This window comes from Schistocerca serialis, chromosome 7 (assembly GCF_023864345.2).
Source record: "Schistocerca serialis cubense isolate TAMUIC-IGC-003099 chromosome 7, iqSchSeri2.2, whole genome shotgun sequence".
Lineage (NCBI taxonomy): Eukaryota > Metazoa > Arthropoda > Insecta > Orthoptera > Acrididae > Schistocerca > Schistocerca serialis.
This window is the reverse complement of record NC_064644.1, coordinates 245,689,417-245,715,114: the sequence shown is the minus strand read 5'-3', so window position 1 is coordinate 245,715,114 and position 25,698 is coordinate 245,689,417. Positions and strand designations below refer to the sequence as shown.

Below are 25,698 nucleotides of genomic sequence, written 5' to 3'. Positions count from 1 at the left end.
TTTAATTTACAGTAAGCACTCCAGACCACTTCCATTCTTCTTTCTTTCCTTTCCTTTTGCTGTCCATTCAGTTGATGTTATCAACTACTCTAAATACAAAGACCTACCAAATTCACCATCAATTAAATATACTTCCTGTCATTTTTAACTGTTTTGCGTCTTTCTCTTAGTTGCTCTAAATTCGTGGAGGTATGTACTGTCTACGTAAATAAATGAATGCAGTTTGATTGTTGCCATACGCGTTATCTTCATTTATTTGGAAGCATCATCAGTGGCCTGAAAAACATGTTTCTTTTTATACATGCAACAAACGTGTTCTGCTTGAGATGAAGAGGTTGGCGCAGGAGACACAGTCGGGATGGGCCAAAACAAATCATTTTTATCGATTTCTGTAAATATTAATGTTTGCTGAAGTTCTGTGGGTAAAAGCCTCTATACTCTAAACCAATACTATATTAGCAGTTTCCACGCAAAACGTCAGCCTTCGATTTTAGCAGGCGTGTGAACATGCTTGCTACAAACTCTGACATAACGTCATAAGGCCTGTATGTTTCATTGACTGTAGGCATAGGGTAAAGAAGTATTTCCTTCCTCACGAGAACGCACCGAGCTGCATCTGTTTTTTGAAAAGCTTTTGGTCACCAAGAAGGAGGAAGAAGGAGAGACAAAAGAAAATGTAACAGTCCGAATGCATACATTTTCTTATTCTCTCAGAAGTATTAAATTAATATGCATGGGGAGAAAAGAATCAAATCTCAACGCTTGCTGAGTGATGGCAGAAGGGCAATGCGTGGGAAAAATTTTGTTAACAGTTTTATAAAAATGCGCTGCATATTTACTGCAAAGAGCGTCAGAGCTACCAGGTAGAATAGCATTCCGGCGAATGGAGTACTCGTGAAACTATTATGGATGCGATGGAGACGAGGAAAAGTTACCGTGAAACAAGAGGCACCAAAGGCACAACCCACCATCCAGTCCTTGTTTTTATTCGTCTTAGACTGACGTGTTGGAAATTTACACCTGGCTTGGACCATAATAATTTATAGGTCTACTGATGTTGAAAAAATTTGCTCATTTTGTTCCTCGGCAGTCAGTCTTTTCCATCACAAAATGAACGGACGTGAAAGTGTGCTCATTTTAATTAAACTCAGTTTGCGTAGAATGCAGTTTCTAAACCGGTGGGTGAAGCTATGATATTCATTTGCTTCTTGGCTTCGTATTTTTTTTCTTTCAGTTGTCCGCTTAGAGGCACCGAAGCAGTGGTACATTTTCCTTGTAACCCGATATTAAATCTAGGGACGCAGTCGTAACTTTTTTACTGCTAACGTAATTTTCCCAGGGGTATCAATTAGGCACATTAATGCAGTTAGGCACCTTTAAAAGAATAAACATACATTTCTACTGAACTCTACCGCTTGTGACTGAGGGTTTTCAAATAACTTTCAGCTCTGCCTCCTCCGAGGATACGGGGCCGTCACAAAGTTTTTGAACCGTAGCATTCGGAGGATATTTAACAATGTGAACTTTTCCTCGTATATTACCACTACTGTTGAAGCTATCGTTCCGAATTAACCAATCCGTCAGTACAAGTTTGTCGTGCAATTAACGCGAGATGACCCTGCGCGTGTCTGTGATAGATTTTGTTGCTGACTGGGTTTTGCAGGGAGCGCCGGCTCACAGCGGCCAGTGGTGTGCAGTTCCTGACCTACAACGCTGACGTGTGGCGACACACGTTGACATGTGATACAGCTTTCGCGGTTAAGAGTCGCACAGTTGTTCCTCCCTCGCGCCTCTCTGCCCCGGGAAACGGTATCTGGGCGCTGTCGCACCAACGTACGTACTAATCTCACTTCTCTCATTCGTTCCATCCATCAGCTGAGTGTTACACTCCTGAATACGCCTAGACGCTGGCTAAATGGGGCGAGGGGCACATTTGACCAATAACGTTGGCACTGTTGTTTTTATCTACCGATTAAAAGTCGCCGGCCAGCGTGGCCGAGCGGTTCTAGGCGCTTCAGTCTGGAACCGCGCGACCGCTACGGTCGCAGGTTCGAATCCTGCCTCGGGCATGGATGTGTGTGATGTCCTTAGGTTAGTTAAGTTTAAGTAGTTATAAGTTCTAGGGGACTGATGACCTCAGATGTTAAGTCCCATAGTGCTCAGAGCCATTTGAACCATTTTTTGAGTAAAAGTCGAGAGAATCTTAAAATTTTTCGGCAGGTACTTATTCGCCGGTAAAGTGTGTCATTGGAAAGAGCATTTCATATCAGGAAAAAACAAACATGTAGATCTACGACACCACTGGAAACGAACGATAAGATTCGGATATCATGGAAGTGTTACACACTACTACTTATAATATGGATATGAAAACTGTACCCAACTTTTCCACAACACTTCTCTGTAAACAATGATATGTGTAACTAAACAACTCACTATCTTAAATCTTGACATTCAAGAACTGAATGATGAAATGTCAGGACCTTCGACTTTCACAAATTTAACCATTGTTAAATTCAGTTACCACTTCATATGAAAATGAGTAAGCCTACCGCTCGATTATATAGCTTGTAAATATTGACAAATGTGACGTTAGACATTTTACCGTGAGGCGCAATGCAGGGCAGTTCGTCTGTCCTCTGACTGGTTTTATTCCGCCTGCCTGACTGCCTATCCCGTGCCAACCTCTTCTCCTCAGAGTAACACTTACGCCCAACTTCTTCCATTATTCGTTGTTTACATTCTAGTCTCTATCTTCTCCTACAGTTTTTACAATCTACAGATCCCTCTAGCAACATCGAAGTTATTCCATCCTGTCTTAACACATGTGGTATCAAGCTGTCCCTACTTCTTATCAGTGTTTTCCATATGTTAATTTCCTCATCGATTCTGCGCAGAAACGTCTCATTTCATATTAGTCAGCTAATTTTCAACATACTTATGTACCTTTTCAACATACTTATGTACCACCACATCTCAAACGCTTCGATTCTCTTCTTTCCTGGTTTTCATATGGCTCACTTCAATACAGAGCTGTGTTCCAAATGTAAAGTTTCAGAAATTTCTTCCTTCGAGGAAGACAATGTATGATGTTGTATTGTATGTTAACCGGGGGCCTAGAAATGATGGAGAGGCTCTATCCCCGCCGCAGCCGCAGTGGTCCACAACCTCACGACGACTACCGCAGTCCACTTCACCCCTCCGCCGCCCCACACCCCACCACTCTGTGACGGTTATTATTGTGCGGTTCGCCCCCCCCCCCCTCTCCAAGAGAACGTCTCACACCAGACGAGTGTAACCCCTATGTTTGAGTGGTAGAGTAATGGTGATGTACGCGTACGTGGAGAACTTGTTCGCGCAGCAATCGCCGATGTAGTGTAGCTGAATCTGAATGAGGGGAACCAGCCCGCATTCGCCGAGGCAGGTGGAAAACCGCCTAAAAACCATCCACAGACTGGCCGGCTCACTGGACGTCAACACAAGTCCGCCGGGAACCAGGCGCTCCTTCCCAATCCGGAAAGCCGTGCGTTAGACCGCACGGCTAACCGGGCGGGCATGTTTGATATTAGTAGACTTCTTTTGGCCAGGAGTGCCCTCTTTGTCTGTACTAGCAATCTATGTTTTATGTTCTCCTTGGTTCATCCATTATATGTCTTCCAAGGTAGCAGAATTCCTTCACTTCGACTACTTCGTGATCACTAGTTTTGACGTGAAATTAATCGCTAATCTCTTTTCTTTTACTGTTCATTACTCTCGTCTTACTTCAGTTTATTCTCAGTCCATATTTTGTGGTCGTCAAATTGTTCATTCCATTCAATAAGTCATGTAATTCTTCCTCCCTTTCATAGAGGACAGTAATGTAGGCAGTGTGTCTTACCACTGATAGATTTCACTCTGAACTTTAATCCAACTCTTGAAATTTTCACTTATTTCCGTCACTGATTCTGCGATGCGTAGATTGAATAGTAGGGCTGAAAAATGGCATCCCTGTTTTGCACACTTTTTAATCCGAGTACATCGGTCTTGGCCTTAGCTTCTAATTTTTTCCCTCCTCGTTCTTGTACGTATTGTAGATTATCCGTTATTTTCCCATAACCTAAATCTATTTTTCTGAAAATTTTGATTATCTTGCACGCTTCTTTTTAGGTCGACAAATCCTGTGAACGTGTCTTGATTTTCTTAAGCTAAGAAAAGAATGAAATGAATTACAGTTTTCACTATTCTCTCTACTTTGTCGTTTGTCACTACGTAGTCTCTGACAGACATGTATCCCCTTCCTGACAATATAAATCTGTGAAGGTCTTTTTTCGGAAGAATTTGTTTTTTATTTTTAATCTGTTAAAAACAGCAAAATCTCTTTCCTTTACAATTTTCTCCCACACAATTCCTACTACTTCTGAGATGAGGACATCACCTATTGTGATTGTGGCATTTAGCTCCTACAGAGGTATTATTTGACGTTTATCGTTGTATTTATGATTAGTATAATCTTAATCCGCAAAAAATTTCCATTGTAACACAACGCTGTATAAAATATTATCTATTCAGAAATTCATCGACAGAGTAGATGGAGTTGTCAAGTAGAAATTACTTCAATTCGTTGTTAAATATTTTACTATCTTCCAGCAACTATGATTCAAAAAAGTTACACACTATTCTTCTTTTGTATAAAGGTAAAGAATTTGTGGATAGTGGATATTCTTTACGTCCCTAGTGCTAAATTTATGAACGGTACTATTATTTTCAAATTTAGCAAAAAATTTCGTAAGAGGGTAAATGTATTGCGAGGGTATTATTAGTATGCTTCTTTTTTAATTAGCTGCCTACATGAGGTTGGAATGGGGACACCAGATATTATTCATTGAGAACATTCCTGCGCAAAGAATGCTTTGTATCTATGTGTGACATCGTCTCGGAAAATTATTTTGTATGAAATTAACGAATATAAGTACATAAAGTAACCTAACTTTCGGATGCTTTCCACAACAAAATTACCAATTAAAATACAGAACACATGTTACTGGATCCAAGATTTGGATGGATGTATAACATGAGATTTACGAGTCAAGTTCTAATCAGTATGCACATACAGGAATTTCGAATATTCAGTTTTACGTCTTTCTTTACCCTGTACTCTGTTGCTGCTGACGATGATATGTACGGAACTATTATCTATTAAAATTCTCTCGAGCTTCTAGCTGCGTCATTGGTTTAAAAACTATGAGCTCTCGGTCGAGTTCTTCTCTGCCACTGTCAGATGGTCTCTGTCGTGTTGTTGCTGCTGCCACCCTTACGTAGCTTCGCTACCGCCTGTGACGTAACTGGCGCCCAGTCCAGCTCCATATAAGGTAAGACTTTGTTGCAAGACTGCCGCACCTTCTTCAGTCTTCTAACGGCCGGCTTCCAAGCAGTGCTTAACGGCAGACACTTATCTTTATTGGTGATGTTGTCAGATACTTTTATCTCGCGCGCTTCTTTTATAACGCTATGCCAGAAAACCGTTTGTTGGTTTAATACTAGATGTTTCATCGAATGCAATTTGGTGTCAGTTATCCAGAGCATGTTCTGCCACAGCTGATTTCTCAAGATACCGTAGGCGAAAACACCTGTCATCTTCTGAAGGGTGCTGTCCAACGTAAAATTGGCTGCACCAGCAAGGTATTTTTTATATTCCTGGCGTCATGAGGCATATGTCACTTTTCACAGATCTCGTAAGCTGTCGAATCTTTGCTAGAAGAATGAAGACTTAACTGATTTTAAATTATCTGTGTTTCTGTCTCAGTTAAGGGAGAGACCATATACTGAGAATTAATCATAATTTTTTCTGAATATTTTATTAGTTGTTCCTTCTACTGTTGCCATTTTGTTAGGCTTTATTATGATTCTTACTACACCAGGAAGGAGCACTATGTTATTCTTTGTCAATTTAAAATGGAAGGCAATTTATATATGCTGCAAACCATACACGATACCCCACTGTAAACTGTTACAGAAAGTAGGTGCATACGGAATAGGTTCCCAGATATGTAAGTGGCTCTAAGACTTTTCAAGCAATGGCACCCAGTACGTTGTCCTCGATGGTGCGATTTCGTCAGAGACAAGGACATCGTGAGGTCTGCCCCAGGGAAGTGCGATAGGACTCCTCTTATTCTCTGTCTACAGTAGTGATCTGATGGACAGGCTGAGCAACAATCTCCTGCTGTTTGCTGATGATGCTGTGGTGTACTGGAAGGTGGTATTGTTGAGCAGTTTTCCTCTCGCTCTGTTTGCGAGTGGAACAGGAAAGGAAATGACTAGTACTGATACGAGGTTCTCTACGCCATGCACCATATGGTGGCTTGCGGAGTATGCATGCAGATGTGCATGGCAAGAACAGGAGCAGTCCTAAGAATGAACTGTGTGCAATACCGGTAGTAACTTATGCATACGCAGAAGAGAATTCATCATGAAGGCTGCGTGAGGTATCTAACGTAGCACATTGCTTTGGATATGAAGCGAGTCGCTTACCCATTGTACCTTCAACGCCTTTTCTCCGAATTAGTACTGTGATTTGCAAATTCGAATGCCTTACGTAGATGACATAGATTCTGGTAGGCGATATCATTCAAATATTTTGGTATACAGTCGGTGAAATGGTGGATGGTCTATCCTGCGGAGGAATCCTACTGGAATCCAAATTGCGGTAGGCTCGAAATCTCAAATTTCCAGATACTGTCAACCATTCTTGGGCACTTACTTTTTCCAAAGCTGTTGAGAAGGAAACGAATAATGTAGCAAGTTTATAGTTACTAATATCTGACAGAATATCTTTGTTAAATATGATCTAACAATGTCCTACTTTGTCTCAAAGAAAGTGATGGATTATGCACTATATAATTTGCTGATTACAACAGCTGTAACAGAAGAACATGATTTTAATTTAAGTCAGAAGACTGGTCTGACATAGCTCTCCATGCTGTCATATTCAGTGGAATTCTCATGTAGCTACCTCAACCCACACATCCGTTTGAACCACTCTGCAGCAGAATGTGCGCTGATACGAAACTTTTTGGCAGACTGGACCGAGACTCGATCTCGGAACTGTCTTTCTTGAACAAGTGCTCTACCAGGTGATGAGGTACTATCGGAAGTAAAGCTGTAAGGACGGGTCGTGAGTCGTGCTTGGGCATCTCGGCTGGTAGAAAAATTATCTACAAAAGGCAAAGGTCCAGAGTTCGAAACTCAGTTTTAAACTGCCAAGAAGTCTCATCTGAACCTGCTTGCTGTAGTCAGGTCTTGGTTTCTCTTTACACAGGTTATCACACACACTCCTCCCCGCTACCAAATGCCTATTCTTTGAAGCTCAGTATGTATTCTATTGGCTTATCCCTGCTTTTAATCACACTTTTAACACTTCGTTTGAAATTTATGCAGGGTGTCTCAGAAATGAGGCGACGGGTTGTAGAAGGTGTGTTGAGGAACAAATCTAGGATAGGAAACGTCATACAACAACGCTACAGAACGTCGAAGTTGCAGGCTCCGGCGCTTGCCACTAGGCAACCCCTGCAGCAGCAAACGTGACTTCGTACGCTGACCGACAGCAGGCGAAACATATCGTAATGTTGCTTGTTATTCAGTGATCACGAGTGATTGCCACGATCACCAGTGGATTTGATGAAGCTAGCTGCTACGTAGAAAGGCCATGTTTCCTATGATTGCAATGCTCTCATGCCACAGTGAATGACGGTTTCAGACACAGGTTCCCATCTGCAGCGTAGTTTCCTCCTGGAACCCTGTAAAATCTCCATTGTTTTTCAATATACAGGAGAGGAATAAATTACACATGGAAACACGTGTCCGAAACTGTCATCTACCGACGTAACAGAGCATTACATTCACTGGAGACAAGGCCTTTCTATGCGGCAGGTGGTTTAACCTTCTCCATTGGCGATAGTGAAAATCAGTCGCGATCTCTGAATAACACACAACGTTGGGAGATGTTCCGCTCTACGGTCCAACAGTGTACAAAGCCACGCTTGCTACCGAAGACACGGCCTAGTGGCACGCGTCGTTTGGTGGTGTTTCCAGACACGGGTTCCTATCCTCGGTTTGTTCCTCAAGAAACCTTCTAAAACCCTTTTTAGTTTGTGACATCATTTCTGGGACACCCTGTATAAGAATGTGCATGTGATAGAAGGTAGGTGTTCACAGACGATATTGTCGTTTATAGTGAGATGATCTCGAGTGAGAGATGTTGCGAAATTCCGGAATAACTGCAGACGATTAGCGAGTGTCGCAGCAACTATTAGACGTTAGACAACCAGTATGGAAGTTTCCTGGGTATCAAAGCTATATTTCGGATTGGGCCCCGTGGCAAGTACCATATCATTGTCAATAGCGAGGAACTCTTTACACAACTGTGCCTTCGGGCATGTCCCACATACCACCTAGAAGATTTACTGTATTAAAAGCATTCTGAAAATCCACTGTAAGGTTAGATTCTATGTAGCATTGGCGGGAAATGGATGGAGTAATTCCTGTGACCGTTCAAGCAATATAAATGGCTCTATCGTGCGAATTTGATACGGGGAAGAAGATTCACCGAAAAACATTACCTCTTAGCAGGAATTGCTCATGTGAACATCATCAAGAAAGTTTGTATTGACAAAGAATTTTTACAGACTACCTGAAAGGCAGTAAGCATTCACTGCACGGGAACATTTAGAGCAAATCACGACCTCAGTCAAGTAGAATGCTCATAATTGGGAGGAAAGTTCGTTTGAATTAAACAACTTTAAGCAACGTCAATGAACGGATGAAACCTGCTGAAGAAATTTCTCCAGGTCATGACTAAGGTTGGGATACCCTCAGACAGAGTGTCCAGTTTAGATATTGGAACAAACTCGTCGTCCTGCAGAACCATCGAGTAATCCAGGCCTCCGTCGAGTCTCAGTATGCCTACAGCGAGGTATCTGTCCAAGGCATTGCTGTTGGAGAAGAATATGACAGTAAAGTGGATACATGCAGGACAGTTGGATAATTGGGTTATTTTAGAAGAGTAGTACTGGATACTCTGAGTGAATGTGAAGAGATTCACTCGGTGTTAGACATTTGAAACTGCCCTCAAAAAACCGGTGCAATCGTCTTGACTGACTTAATGTAAGCTACACGTAAGGCAATAATCCCGGCAGACTACTAATGTAAAACAATGTAATCTGAAATTTTTTGAAATGTCTGGGTATTTAAAAAAGCGATTTACTGTTAAATTAAACACATTTCTTTTATAGAGATCGTGAGTGGTCGGATATTAACAGCGACAAAGTTTACATATATCTTTTACACATTCTCAATATTACATTATGGTGAGAAGGTCAGTCAAAGGAAATCTAGCGACTTTGCAGTTTCGTAAATGATGAACCGAGCATAGTGAATTGACTTATTGTTGGTATTTTGGGACGGAATCGTCTCTTATTTGGATCCACAATGTACAGTCTCCTTAACTTCACAATGCCTGTTTTCCACGGAATGGCACGACAATGCTTAGTGCGGGGAAATTTGTAAGGTTTCTAGCTAATTCAGTTCACGAAAAATAAACAAGTAGAAAAGTTAAAAACTGATTGGCAAGGATATCTTTCCAAATACAATAATGTTCCATGGTTTCTAAGATCACCATATGTTCCCGCTTGAGATTTATTATCTTTTTTTTTTTTTTTTAATATGATGAAAGGCGAACCTACAGGGTTCAGCTATAGACCCCGTGATAATTACGAGTAAAACAACAAATTAAAGTTGATGCAAGTCACGGCGTTACAGCTGAGAAGTGGCAGCCAGCTGAGGACCTAAACTGAAGACTGATCAGTTAGATATCTGGAGGAGGAGGAGGAGGAGGAGGAGGATGCCGTCTACACGGTGAGAATCAAATGCAGTTATTGTATATTTTTCTGGTTCCAAACAGTTTTATAATGGCTCTTGTCGATTGACACCCATATAGATAGGAGACTATGAGTATCTCTGTAAAATTATGTCGTATTATGGATGACAATGCAGTATTATATACGTATAGGAAATGTTGCTATGATTTCGCATCTCCATTAGTTGACAATTAACAGAACACTTTTTGTATGCGTTAAAAATAGCGATCGTTTTTCACTGATGCGCAGAGAAGTCTGAGTCACAGCACTACAAGGGCTACAGTATCAAAATTACGATAAAACGAGATACTTAGATGACGTGATGTCATATTTACCTTGTGTAAGTTGACAAGCTGACTGATTTCTCCTGAGCTTCTCCTCTTCGTCCTTTTTGTCCAGTTTAGATATTGGAACAAACTCGTCATCCTGCAGAACCCTCGAGTAATCCAGGCCTCCGTCGAGTCTCAGTATGCCTACAGCGAGGTATCTGTCCAAGGCATTGCTGTTGGAAAAGAATATGACAGTATACGTCACTCAGAGTGTGTTTCACACCAAAAATAATTAAAACAAAAAATTTAAAAAAAGGTTATTACGGGTGAAGATAAAATCCTAACGGCGAGCACCTACTTTCGTCTGCTTAATGGGATTTGGGTACACTACAGATAACTTATTATTGAAGTCTAATTGGTGTTACATAATACGCTGATGAGAGAAAACATTAGGACCGCTGCTCACTGCGAGACTGAATGCCGCCTGGTGGCATACGCGGAGCAAAGACGAATGTGAATCATTCCAGTGACGATACGGCCAGCAAATGAGAAAATGCAGTGACATAAGCAACTCTGAAAACGGACAGATTTTGATAGCCTGGCGCCTGGAAACGACATCTCAGAAATGGCGAAGCTACTTCTGTGTTCTCGTGCTACTGTCCCGGGGATTCACGCAAAGTGGTTATGCGACAGTGAAATCACGATTAGACGATAAGCCTATTGACTGCCACGCCTCATCAAAGAACTTGGAGGTTGGAGGCTTGCCCAATCTGTAAGGCACGGTAGTCTGCAATCCGTGGCAGATCTGACGACAAATGCGCGCGTGCCCGAACATGCTGGTGTAGGCACGAGTGTTTTGGAGCATACCGACACCGAACACTGCTGAACATAGGAAACCAAGCATACGACCTTTACGTTTTCCCATGCAGACCCAATGACATCGCCAATTACGACTGCAATGAACACGGAATCGTCGAGATTTAACCACGGATCAATGGAAGGATAACGTCTGGTCGGAGAAATCAAGTTTCTTGCTATACCAGGTCGGCAGTACTGCCGAATTGTGTTCCAAAGATGACAAACAAGCTAATAATCGGATGGTAACAATGTTTTTGCTCATCAGTGTGTATAGTAATCCCGGCTGTTACTACTTTTGGTAGTAGGAGCATAGGTCAGTATTCAGGGCTTTGACAGTGACGATCGTTCGAAGCAAAAAAGTCTAGTAAACGTGGGCTCTAAAACGCGTATCTTAAGAGCTATGTGCACTTCTTCGCCATCGATTCAGTGAAAAAAAAAAAATCTCTTCTTCTGCAAGCTCTTTGATGTCGGTATTTTGGGAGGAGGTAGTATGGACCAAAACAAGAAAAAACTGCCTAGTAAACATGGGCTCCAAAATGTATATCTTAAGACCTATGAACACCTCGCCAGTAGAAGAGATGTGTCTCACATTAGGAAAGATGAACAAGTGTTTATAGCTCTTACGGTATGCAGTTTGGGACCCTCTTTTACTGGACTTATTTTCTTGTTTTGGTTCATAGTACCTATGAATATCTATGCTGATATGATCATGAAAGAAAAACTCCTGAAGCATAGACAGTTTCAGCCTTTTGTGCCAGATAACAAATGTGTAAGCCTCGTAGCCTTTATAAACGGATTTAAGGATATTCTGTCACAGTACTGGATTTATACGAAGACAATAAGCTACGAGTCGGGGTATGTACAGGGGGAACGTGCATTATAGGTGACGGAAATGATGGAGTCGTGTACTACGTACGATTCTTTAGAGAGGGCGTTCATCAAAGAGTATGTAGCAGTACGTAGGAGAGACTACGCAAGGAAGTCTTCAGTCTGGAGCCACTGAGAAGATATAAGTGCGAGTGATATTGGGACTTGATTCACGATACCCTATTATCAATTGTTATCAATATATGGCAAAGACTATGACCTAAATAATCATATAGGATGGGAGAGATGAAGCTGAATATCTAGATTCGAAACCTGATATGGTACATAGTTACAAATATTGAATGTTGTATTTTTTTTTCCTTTTTCATTAATGTCCCATTAGCAAGATCGAGTTGGGTGCAGGAAAAGTCATCTCTTAGTGTCGTTGGAGGCACAGTATGTCCGTTCCTTAGGAGTACTATAGGGGCATTTTGATTTATGAAGAATCACTTGTCTCTGACCTTAGTGGCCATGCAGATCTCTTTCAGTTTGCACCCTCTCCTCAACAGTTTGAGTGCATCATGGAAAGGAGACATGGAACAGAAAACATCATGATAGCTATCCCACCTGAAACGAAACACTTCTTTGATGACGGCAAGACTCTGCATATTAGACATTTCCATATTGCGATGGTACTATGACATTAGCCAGGCGTTCACAGAACGCGAGCGGTTCTCATGTCAACAACAGAATTTGATTTTTGTAACTCATATAGTCGTAATATGTACTACCCTACATATGAAGGGTAAATAATACTAGAAAATAATGAGCGCAGATCACAAATGCAGACGTCACTTAAGCCAGAATAAAGGGTGGGAGTGATCAAATAGTCACATCTGATTAAAAAAGCCTTGGTAAAAACAGGTCCGGCTGGTAATGTCTTGAGAGGGCATCTTGCAAGAATTACTATGAGACTCTTGGCTGTGGATTCAAGCAGAAAAAAATGGTTTCAATGGCTCTGAGCACTATGGGACTTAACATCTATGGTCATCAGTCCATCAGTCGCCTAGAACTTAGAACTACTTAAACCTACCTAACCTAAGGACATCACGCAACACCCAGTCATCACGAGGCAGAGAAAACCCGTGACCCCGCCGGGAATCGAACCCGGGAACCCGGGCGTGGGAAGCGAGAACGCTACCGCACGACTACGAGCTGCGTACATTCAGCCAGAAGCACCAATTCTCTCTGTTGGAACACATAGAAACTTCATCCTAGAGGAAGGCGGCAATATACAAAAATCAAGGCGAGGGGTATGGAAACTACAGCGCTAGATGCAGGCGTGGAAGGGGCGACGTGAACGGCCGTTGTACGGTGATGCGAAAGGCAGTGGGAAATTAGCTTAGTACCTTTCTCTCTTACAAGGAGTCCTCAATTAAAAGCTTTATGACGTTTCTTTTTTTTGCGTAAAATATTCAAATCAGCACTGTACAGTTGTTTGCAAAGTATGTGTATTGATGTAGAAGGATATTTCCAAAAGATTACAAAGGAGGAGGTGTAAGGTATGAAGAGTGTACTAATTAAAAGGAAAGAAGACAACTTAAGCTTTTACGTCTTGTCATTAGAGATGGAGCACGAACTTGTTTTTGGCGCAGGATGTGGAGTGAAATCGGCTGAGCTGTTTCAAAGGAACCATTCTGTCATTTACCTTAAGTGATTTAGGAAAATCATGTGGATCCTATACCTGGATGGCTGGAAGGGTATCTGAACCAGCGCCCCCTCCATCCGCCCCCTCCCAGTCGAATATATGTCCGTTACTTTACTACAGTGAGACTTCGCTCGGTAGTACTAAACAGGATGAGAACATGGAATGGTAATACGGTAAAGCAGTGTGGTGAGCTAGGAAAATCTAAAGGGACAAATGGAAAGGACGCAGAAGATAGTTTAAGAATCAGTAAGCAGTGTTGGGGATATGCTGAGTGGGGTTCATAGAATTATTCATAGTAGGTACAGCAGGAGTAAAAATAATAACGAGTAGGTGATTTTGAAACGAAGTAAAGGATTATCTGCAACAAAGAGAAAGAAACATTGACGATGAGATTGAATGAATATACGACAGTTTCCATAATAACACAATAATACCAGCTAGCCACAGATGTGGATGTCATAACAACTGGAAATATATGATAATATATACAAAAGAGAATGAGAATTTAATCATAATGGGAGGATTTAATCACAATGAGAGGCAGGGATGCAGTGGTTTCGGCAATTAATGTGAAAGAGAGAAAAATTAAGTGAAATCTTTGATGTTTGTTGCGAATACGTTTTTCTAAAACGTCTTTACAAGGAAATATATATGGAAGATTGCTGGGGATCAAGGGCAATACCAGATTGATTATTATTTTGTAAAACAAAGATTCATGAACCAGTGTGCTGACACTGATACTCAACGTAACTTACCACAAATGAATTTATTTAAAATTCAAGAAAATAAAGAGAAAGTATCTGAAATGTTGGAACCTAGAAAAGTTAATGTTGGAACCTAGAAAAGTTGAAGAAACCACAAATTGAGACTGCCTTTGTAGAAAGGTTGACAAAAGAAATATTGACAGTCCGAGGAGAAACTGATATGGAAAATCCATTGAATGATTTTAAAAATTAAGTGAATACAGCATATTGAAGAAGGCAGAAAAGCAGCAGCTTGATGAAAATGCACTAATGTTGAAAGAGAACATTAACAACACAGGTCACTCAGCATGGAAATTAAGCAGAAATGTAGAAAATTTAAATAAGATTTACTGGATGCATGTCAAGAAATAGATATCAAATTGAAATACTGTAATGTAAATAACATGTAATAAAATATAATTAACAGTTACTTTAGAGAGTAAAGAACGAGAATCACAATGATGACAGATAAAAGTAAATGAATAATGAAAGTAAGAATAAGGCCAGAAGATGCAAACAATACTTAAAGAACATTTATAGTGGTCCAGAAGGAATTAGCCAACTGCAAATGAGCATACGGTGCAAGATGATGATGGGGGCGATGCAGTATTTATTTTCGAATTAATAAACTTAACACGAATTCGGAACAAATATTCGTAACATACCAGCATAACTCCTATGGGTGTCAGGCCGATGCACGGAGTAGCAGCCACACAAGCTGGTGAACGAAATTCATGTATGTCGAGAAGTTCCACCAGACGTCGAAAAGACTGAAATTGTTACGCTTCGGAAGGGAAAATTGTAACAGGTTTGGAGAGGACCAGTTTGATTTTAGATAAGAAACACAAATTCGCTGAGATTGAAACTGATTCTGTATACGATGTCGTTCGGGCACGATTCACTACAAACGTGTTTAGAAATTTATAATTGGATCCTTCTATCGATCAATAAACTCACCTACGGATGTAGTCGAAAAGGCCAGATAAAACCTCTGCTCACTAGAACAAACGTTTCTTTTTGACACTGCCGTTATTTGAGGAGATTTTAGTCATCCAACTCTCGACTGGTATAATTGCAGTTTTGTAAATGCTGGGCGTGACAAGGCATTATGTGAAACAATACTAAATACTCGTACCTTCTAACAAAACTACTCAAAACAGTTACAAATCCAGTTCTATTGGCAACAGGCAACAAATAGAACTGGTCTCTCGGGATGATCACACTGAAACTGGAACCAGTGATGACGCAGTTGTGACGAGAATGATTTCCAAGGTATGAAAAGCAGCTAAAACAAGATAAAAGCTTTGTGTTCAGCAAAAAAAAAAAAAAAAAAAAAAAAAAAAAAAAAAAAAAAAAAAAAAAAAGCAGTAATATCATATCCAAGTAGTAACTCGAAACATTTAGCCTTGAGTAAGCTTATGAGAACACTTGACCAAGCATTGGATAGATAAGCACCTAGTAGAATAGATCGTGATGAGAGGGATCCTCCATGGTACACAGTATTTACTCTGATAAGCCAAAACGTTATGACCACTGCCCACCGCGACGTTGGATGCCGTCTGGTGGCGTTGAGGGCACATGACGCGGTAACAGAAGTATTTAAGCGGAGCAGACACGGACGGAAAATCACCCTAGCGAAGTTATGAGCTGAGAATGGGGAATTCCATCGCGATAAGCGACTTTGGTTCAAAATGGTTCAAATGGCTCTGAGCACTATGGGACTTAACTTCTGAGGTCATCAGACCGTTCGCGCGGTTCCAGACTGTAGCGCCTAGAACCACTCGGCCACTTAGGCCGGCTAAGCGATTTTGACAAGGACAGATTATTACTACGCAGAGTGAACGAGTGTCTCGAAAACGGCGAAGCTTGTCAAATGTTCACGTGCACTATCGCTAGCATCTACGAAAAAGGTAGAACAGGAAATTTACCACTAGCGCTAAATGCTTGGACGTCTACGACTCTTCACTAAGGTGGGGTTCGGAGACTTATCTGCTCTGTAAAGTAGTATAACGGTGATCTGTGGCATCTCTGCCTAAAGAGCACAATGCTGGTGCACGCACAAGTGCTTTGGAACACACCGTTCATCGTACGTTGTTGAACATGGAGCTCCGCAGCAGTCAACCACTATGTGTTCACACGTTGAGCCGACAACATCGTCAGTTACAATTGCAATGAGCACAGGACCTTCGGGATTGGACCGTCAATCAATGGAAACTTGTCGGTACCTCGAGTGAATCACGTTTTTGCTACACTAAGTCGCTTGTCTTCTCTACAAATCGATATGAACGTCGACTCAAAACGTGCAACGCGCCAAGGATGCAGGCTGGTGGGGGCAGTATTACGCTATGGGAGACATTCTCCTGCGCTTGCATGGGACGTGAGGTAGTAACCGAACACACGCTGTCAGCTGCGAACCACTTGCATCCCTTCATGGTTGATGGTTTCCCCGACAGCAATATCATCTTTCAGCAGTTTAATTGTCTGTGTCTCGGAGCCAGAACCGTGATTTGAGGAACATTATAGTGAACTCACGTTGACGTCTGGGCGACCAAATTCGCCACATGTAAATCCTGTCGAGCACATCTGGGTCGCTGTCGGGCACCATTAGCGCGCACGCAAACCAACCGCCCGTTATTTGCGCGAATTACATGACCTACGCGTATACATGTAATACCACATACACATTGTGATCAAAAGTATCCGGAAACCACCAAAAACATACCTTTTTTTATATTACGTGCATTGTGCTGCCATCTACCTTCAGGTACTCCATATCATCGACCTCAGTAGTCATTAGACATCGTGAGAGAGTAGATTGGGGCGCTCCGCGGAACTTACGGACTTCGAACGTGGTCAGGTGATTGGGTATCAAATGGTTCAAATGGCTCTGAGCACTATGGGACTTTACTTCTGAGGTCATCAGTCCCCTAGAACTTAGAACTACTAACCAACCTAAGGACATCACACACATCCATGCCCGAGGCAGGATTCGAAACTGCGACCGCTCGACCATCCCGGCCTGCGATTGGGTATCACTTCTGTCATACATCTGTACGCGAGATTTCCACACTCCTGAACATCCCTAGGTCCTCTGTTTCCGATGTAATAGTGAAGTGGAAACGAGAAGCACAAAAGCGTACTGGCCGACCTCATCTGTTGACTGACACAGACCGCCAGCAGTTGAAGAGGGTCGTAATGTGTAACAGGCAGACATCTATCCAGACTATAACACAGGAATTCCAAACTGCATCAGGATCTACTGCAAGTACTATGACAGTTAGGTGGGAGGTGAGGCACTTGGATTTCATGGTCAAGCAGCTGCTCATAAGCCACGCATCACGCGGGTAAATGCCAAACGGCGCCTCGCTTGATGTAAGGAGTATAAACACTGCACAACTGAACAGCGGAAAAGCGTTGTGTGGAGTGACGAATTACGGTACACAATATGGCCATCCGATGACAGGGTGTGGGTATGACGAATGTCCGGTGAACCTCATCTGCCGGCGTGTGTAGTGCCTTGGCGGCGGTGTTATTGTGTGGTCGCGTTTTCCATGGAGAGGGCTTGCACGCCTTGTTGTTTTGCTTATCACTATCACAGCACAGGCCTAGATTGATGTTTTAAGCACCTTGTTGCTTCCCACTGTTGAAGAGCAATTCGGGGATGGCGACTGCATCTTTCAACTTGATCGGGCACCTGTTCGTAGTGCACGGACTGTGGCAGAGTGCTTACAAGAAAATAACATCCCTGTAATGGACTGGCCTGCACAGAGTTCAGACCTGAATCATTTTGAACACCTTTGGGATGTTTTGGAACGCCGACTTCCTGCCAGGCCTCACCGACCGACATCGAATCCGTGAAGAATGGGCTGCCATACCCCAAGAAACCTTCCAGAACCTGACTGAACGTATACCAGCGACAGTGGAAGCTGCCATGAAGGCTAAGGGTGGGCCAACACCATATTGAATTCCAGCCTTACCGATGGAGGCGCCACGAAGTTGTAAGTTATTTTCAGCCAGGTGTCCGGACATTTTTGATCACACATCGTACCTCCACAAACCTACCAGCAATACGCAGATACGCAGAATCAGAGACGTATGTCGTTCCAAAGACAGAGAAACAAGCTATTAAGCAGGTGATCACAATGCTTTGGCTCATTATTGAATATAGAAAATTCTAAAGGAAGAATAACTACAGATCATTAAGTTTAAATCAAAGCATAGGACTGTAAATAGAGAGACGCTAAATGAAACACTTTCAGCTGTCAAAGGAGCAGTGCGTAAAGCCTTCAAAGGAATGATCACATAGACCTCTCTGCAGTAACGGAATTGACAGACCGTTTCATTTGTAGGTACTAGGATAATACAGCCAGTCTACAAAGAAAATTGCTTACAATATACTCGTTCGACTCACCCAAGAATATTTCTCTAGTGTGCAGGACCCAACTAAATGAGATTAACAGGGCATGCAGAAGGTATATAGAAATAATGACATCACAAAAGTCGATAAGTTTATTTAACGCTGTCTCTCGGAATCCTACTTACGAAGCTCCAAGAACCAATTTCAAAGGAGCGACTAGGACTATTTACAGCCCCATTCTAACATCAGTCACTCAGAGGACAAGTTAGACTGGCTAAAAAGGCGATTAAGTGGTCATTTCTCCCATACTTCATACGCGAATAAAATGGGAAGAAAACCTAACATATACTACAATGGGAAGTACACTCTGCCATGCACCTCACAATGATTTGCAGAATATGGACGTAGAGTTAGGAAGAGAGGAACTGTGGGGCGGCTGAGGTTCGATCGAGAAGATATTTCAATACGCTGTTAATAACGAAGGGCAGATTTAGGAAAAACATCGCTTTTGTAGATTTGGAGAAGGTATTATATAATGTAGAAACGAATGAAATGCTTGCTATTCTTAGGCAGTGTAGCATCAACTACAGGGATAGGACTTTAATCTATTCTGCTTATGTGAATATAAAGCAGAATTGAGAAATGACCACGGATTAAATAGTACAGGCGGTCAAAATCAGTGGTAGTGTAGGGCAGGGTTGCTCATGGTAACTACTGTATGATGTTGTGGTAATGTTTCCTACTGCCTGATGTCGTAATTGGGATGTGTGGCTGTACTGTCTGCTGTCTGATATTGTAGTAATTGGCACGTATGATAGTATCATCTTAAGTATGCCAATGAGGTGATGATACATGTGATAACGTTGTGTAATGTCTGATGTTGTATTTGTTGAGACGTGTGATCGTGATCCATTGTATATGATAGGGTAATTGTGCGGTGTTGTAGTGTTGTCTGTTGTGTAATGTTGTGGTAACTAGGAGGGTGGTAACGCTCCTTACCGTATGATGTTAAAGTTTTTGAGACAGAGGGTAGACTTTCTTACTAATTGATGTAGAACTGTGACCTATGGTAGTGTTTCCTACTGACTGATGTGGTAGTGAGCTGGGACATGCGGTAGTATGTCTTACTATAGAGGGTTGGGGAATGTTGTGTTGTGTTAGAGTGGGTGGGACGCGTGGCGGCGTTCCTTACTGTATGATGTTGAAGTAGTTGCGGAGCTCGTCGTGGTCGCAGTGCTGCCAGTCGGCCTTGTAGCCCATGAGGACGGTGTTGGGCCGCAGCTTGCCCAGCCCAGAGGTCCGCATCAGCGTCTCGGTGCCCGTCTCGAAGTTGTCGCTGTCCACGACGTCGAAGAAGGCCTTTATCTTGTGCTTGCGCAACCACAGGTACGCTTTCCGCGACAGAGCATTGTGCACACGCTGCGAATGCCTTCCCTGTAACAGACACAATACGCCTATATTCCTTAATTCCTTAAATGCCGCTCAGTCATCACATCTTAGTGACTGCAGAGCTTCCATTGCAATCATCACCTGCGTGATCAAGATCCATGCTACACTACTGGTCATTAAAACTGCTACACCACGAAGATGACGTGCTACAGACGCGAAATTTAGCCGACAGGAAGAAGATGCTGTGATATGCGAATGATTAGCTTTGCAGAGCATTCACACAAGGTTGGCGACGGTGGCGACACCTACAACGGGCTGACATGAGGAAAGTTTCCAACCGATTTCTCATACACAAACAGCTGTTGACCGGCGTTGCCTGGTGAAACGTTGTGATGCCTCGTGTAAGGAGGAGAAATGCATACCATCACGTTTCCGACTTTGATAAAGATCGGATTGTAGCCTATCGCGATTGCGGTTTATCGTATCGCGACATAGCGGCTCGCGTTGGTCGAGATCCAATGACTGTTAGCAGAATATGGAATCGGTGGGTTCAGGAGGGTAACACGGAACGCCGTGCTGGATCCCAACGGCCTCGTATCACTAGCAGTCGAGATGAGAGGCATCTTATCCGCATGGCTGTAACGGATCTTGCAGCTACGTCTCGATCCCTGAGTCAATAGATGGGGACGTTTGCAAGACAACAACCATCTGCACGAACAGTTCGACGACGTTTGCAGCAGCATGGACTATCAGCTCGGAGACCATGGCTGCGGTTTCCCTTGACGCTGCATCACAAACAGGAGCGCCTGCGATGGTGTACTCAACGACGAACCTGGGTGCACGAATGGCAAAACGTCATTTTTTCGGATGAATCCAGGTTCTGTTTACAGCGTCATGATGGTCGCATCCATGTTTGGCGACATCGCGGTGAACGCACATTGGAAGCGTGTATTCATCATCGCCATACTGGCGTATCATCCGGCGTGATGGTAAGGGGTACCATTGGTTACACGTCTCGGTCACCTCTTGTTCGCATTGACGGCACTTTGAACAGTGGACGTTACATTTCAGATGTGTTACGACCCGTGGTTCAAATGGCTCTGAGCACTATGGGACTCAACTGCTGAGGTCATTAGTCCCCTAGAGCTTAGAACTAGTTAAACCCAACTAACCTAAGGACATCACAAACATCCATGCCCGAGGCAGGATTCGAACCTGCGGCCGTAGCGGTCTTGCGGTTCCAGACTGCAGCGCCTTTAACCACACGGCCACTTCGGCCGGCACGACCCGTGGCGCTACCCATCATTCGATCCCTGCGAAACCCTACATTTCAGCAGGATAACGCACGACCGAATGTTGCAGGTCCTGTACCGGCGTTTCTGGATACAGAAAATGTTCGACTGCTGCCCTGGCCAGCACATTCTCCAGATCTCTCACCAAATGAAAACGTCTGGTCAATGGTGGCCGAGCAACTGGCTCGTCACACTACGCCAGTCACTACTCTTGATGAACTGTGGTATCGTGTTGAAGCTGCATGGGCAGCTGTACCTGTACACGCCATCCAAGCTCTGTTTGACTAAATGCCCAGGCGTATCTAGGCCGTTATTACGGCCAGAGGTGGTTGTTCTGGGTACTGATTTCTCAGGATCTATGCACCCAAATTGCATGAAAATGTAATCACATGTCAGTTCTAGTATAATATATTTGTCCAATGAATACCTGTTTATCATCTGCATTTCTTCTTGGTCTAGCAATTTTAATGGCCGGAAGTGTATTTTTACTTTGTGTGATACACTGACTACATGACAAAATAAGAAATAATTTAATGCTTATCCGATAAGGAAATCGTGCTTGCAATGCACATAATAACTGCACAATATGGACGGTCGATAGAAGGAAAATTGACAGGGCAATTTACTAAGGACTGATAAGCTTTGTCAAGCCTATCAGTCTTGACAAGTCTTCAGCGTTGTTACACTTTCTTGTCAATTTTCTTTGCTAGTGAGTGCGCATCTCAAAGTTCGCGTTTATCGCACGTTGAATCGAAATAGTCGATTGTGGAACGACGAATTTTGCGTCGTCAGACAGTGTGACACACTCCTTATCAAAATCAGGCGATTTTTTCGAAAATGTACGTTTATCGGCGTGAGCCTCCGAGTTGGAGACCTTCAGCAAGTAGGAAAATACAAGAGATACAGATCATCAGCGTATTGCGCCGATGGATCGTTTAGTAAGCAAGAGAGCGTTACGAACGTGCTCGTCAAACTCTAGTTGCAGACGCTTCCAGAGAGGCGTCGTGCATCTCGGTGTCGTTTACTACCAAAATTTCGTGAGCAGAGCAAACAGATTTAAGTGATCAAAATGTTACTACGGCAAACACCAATGATGTGAGCAAGAGCAGCGTTGTTCTCACAAGAAGTGTCAGGCTACATATTACATCTTTTCACAAATATCTCTCGTAATAACCTTGGCCAAAGAATCAGACAAACTCATTCTTGCCACGTATCATTCACGATGAAATATAAGGTGGCTTGCGGAGTGTAGACATATATGATAGTGATTGCAGGTGAGAAAGGAAGGGAGAGCAGTGTTCGGACCCGTAGCATCAAGGAAGGCGCCAAGTCAAACATTTCCATGCGACATATATATCGCCATCAACAATACCCTCATTCTTACTTCGTTAAGATATTACGGAAAGTTTTATACTTTAACCCTGGACTCAGCTTTAGACACATTCACTGAGCACATGTCAGTAGATGAGCAGTGAGATATCTTTGGTGATGAGCACCAAAGCAGGCTACTCACGCTGAGGATATGTCTGTAGACAAACAAAGAGTTACCCTAGATGAAGAAACGCCACTGCGAGCCACTTACGCTGAGCATGTGCAAACAGGTGACCAGTGAGATGCCTTTGGTGATGAGTACCATGCAGAACTCTTGCAATGAGCACGTGTCTGCAGACGAATAGTAAGAGCCTATGGTGATGAGCGCCAGTGCAGGTAACTTATGCTAAGCACGTGTAAACAGAGAAGCACCAAGATGCCAATGCAGGCTACTTACGCTAAGCAGTTTTCGACATTGAGCAGTGAGATGTCTGTGGCGATGAATAGCAGGAATGTTACTTACACTGCACGAGTCCACAGCAAGCAGCAATATGCCTTCAGTGATAAGTGTCACACAAGTTACTTACACTGTGCACTTGGCCACATTGGGCAACGTGATGTCTTTGATGACGAGCGCCACTGTGGGCTAATTTACTGAGCACCTGTCCACCGACAAACAGCGAGCTGGCTGTGGTAATGAGCGCTATGCAGGTTATGTTCACTGAGCAGGTGTCCACAGTGAACGGCGAGGTGCCTTTGCTGATTAATGATGCTGTGGGATTTTCACGCTTAGCACATGTCCGCCGACGAGCAGCGAGATGCGTTCGGTGATGAGCGGCGCTGCGGGCTACTTACGCTTAGCACATGTCCGCAGACAAGCAGCGAGATGCCTTTGGTGATGAGTGCCGCGAAGTCTATGAGCGGCGGCCGTGTGCCGGGCATGCCCGCCAGCACCAGCAGCTGCGGCCGGAAGTTCTTCACGTGCTCCTCCACGTGGTTCAGCTCCAGCATCGCCTTCAGCGCAGAGTTGTAGCACTGCGCCTGTGTCGACGAGCCCCAGTTCACGTCTGCAACACACGACCGTTCCGCTGCGAGAGCCAGATCTAAATATTTCAACTACATTACTCGAAGAAGTCGTCCTTGTCCTACGACAGAGCTGGAATTTCTCTGTTCAGTCAGTTGTGTTAAGACCTCACTATACAGGGTGAATAATTTAATGCGAGACATAAAATAATGGAATGTTCACACTACAATGCGTTACTAAGTTCTCTGCAGTTGTAGTCAATATATCAACGTAATTCTACAGTCTGATAACCACTTCATGTAGCCTACAGTTACAGGCAGAAACCATATCAAGTTGCAGCTTGACATTGCCCATGTACACAAAGTTCATATATACAGAGTAGAGCCGGCCGTGGTGGCCGAGCGGTTTTAGGCGCTACAGTCTGGAACCACGCGACCGCCACGGTCGCAGGTTCGAATCCTGCCTCGGGCCTGGGTGTGTGTGATGGCCGTAGGTTAATTAGGTTTAAGTAGTTCTAAGTTATAGGGGACTGATGACCTCAGAAGTTTTCCCATAGTGCTCAGAGCCATTTGAACCATACAAAGTAGATTAACAGATCCCGGAAATCAGCAAGCTTATTTTAAAGCTATTTGTTTACTATTCTGTAAAATATTGCACCAGTCACAATGTAACCCCACTGCGAATGCTGTTCTTGGGTAAGGGATGAATTAGTTGCTGTTTGTAAGCAGCTGGAAATCGCCCTGGCTATTGGCAAATGACTGGAAACTGCTGCAGATGGCTGTGTTGGAAGAGTTAACGATAGTCATGAAATGGAAATCGCCATGAATGTTGGCAAGTGACTGGAAAATGCTGCAGATGGGTGTGATTGGTGGCTACGCATCCTCGTGAATCAGCGATACCAAAGCTACCTCAAGTACCATGCTATCCTGTGGACGCTGTCTCCTCTCCAAGAAGTATGGGATCGAACACTGCTCGTCCACTTGGTTGTGAGTGGCGTGTCAGTGGTAGGTCTAGGCGCCTGTACATGGAAGACAGGGATGAAAGAGAAATTAGTGTGTTACACTCATGCCCATAATTATCAAGTTCGAAGTGCTCTCTTCCACCGAATCCGAAACTAAGCCAGTGAGGTTCACCTCACCTGTTGGGAAAATTGATGTGTGTTGAGTCAAGATGACCCAAACGCATAGAGGCCATTAACCGTCGGCAGTTCATTCATGTGGCAAATAACGGTGAATGACAGTAAAGAATGGGAAAGGACACCGGCTTCAGTCACTGTGTGTGGCTGTGGACCTCATTCAGTATGATGTAGAGGCTGTTCCGGCAGCCACTGGAGGAATGGGGGAGAAAAAAACTGCAGTTTGTGCCGCATGCTGAAACAAATGATGTCAATCCTCTGCGCACCGAGGCCATACTTGGATAACTCAGCGACTGGCAGAGAAGGTTGAGAATATCACCCATATTCACAGAGTTTTAACGAAGCTTACACTTTGAAGCACTGACCCCAGAACTGATGGTGACACACCAGTTCTAAGTCGAGTGGAATGTATGAACCAGATACTTTGAAAGTTCTGCGGTAAGTTACTCTGTGATCTCCTTGACTTGTGCCATTTTTTTGATAACTAAAGAGTCCCCTGAATGGGCCAGGTGTGCACTTTAGAGAGCTTTTGAGATTATGTGACTCCCTATCCAAAGAAATGTCCCTTACAGTAAAGAGTGATTAACTGCCGAAGCATTCGCAACAAAGTGTCAGAATTTCAAGTGCTCCTAAAAAGCAGTGGAGCTTAACCACTACTAGGTGCCGAGAGCTGGTTAATATCCAAAATTGACGGCTGTGAATTTTTTTGAGAAAATGTATGTGTATATCGAAATGATAGGCTAATGGTAAATGGAGGTGGTGTATTTGTTGCTGTAGAGAATATATTCAATTCGACCCAAACAGAAGTTGCAGCTACATGTAAGATTGTTTGGGCAACACTTAATATTAAGGGTGGGCATAAACTTGTAATTGAATCCTTCTATCGATCACCAGACTCACTCCAGGTGTAACGGA

General features: G+C 43.2%; 1 protein-coding gene across 1 annotated transcript in view; it reads right to left on the bottom strand.

Moving 5' to 3' along the window:
• LOC126412633 (bumetanide-sensitive sodium-(potassium)-chloride cotransporter-like) overlaps nucleotides 1-25,698 on the bottom strand; it is a 594,798-nt gene that overhangs the window by 52,346 nt on the left and 516,754 nt on the right. Inside the window, exons 13-15 of the mRNA XM_050082310.1 lie at nucleotides 23,480-23,691; nucleotides 19,825-20,066; nucleotides 10,226-10,392 (exon numbers count right to left, since the gene is read on the bottom strand). Coding sequence (XP_049938267.1) covers nucleotides 10,226-10,392; nucleotides 19,825-20,066; nucleotides 23,480-23,691 — 621 coding nt within the window. The remainder of the gene's footprint in view (nucleotides 1-10,225; nucleotides 10,393-19,824; nucleotides 20,067-23,479; nucleotides 23,692-25,698) is intronic.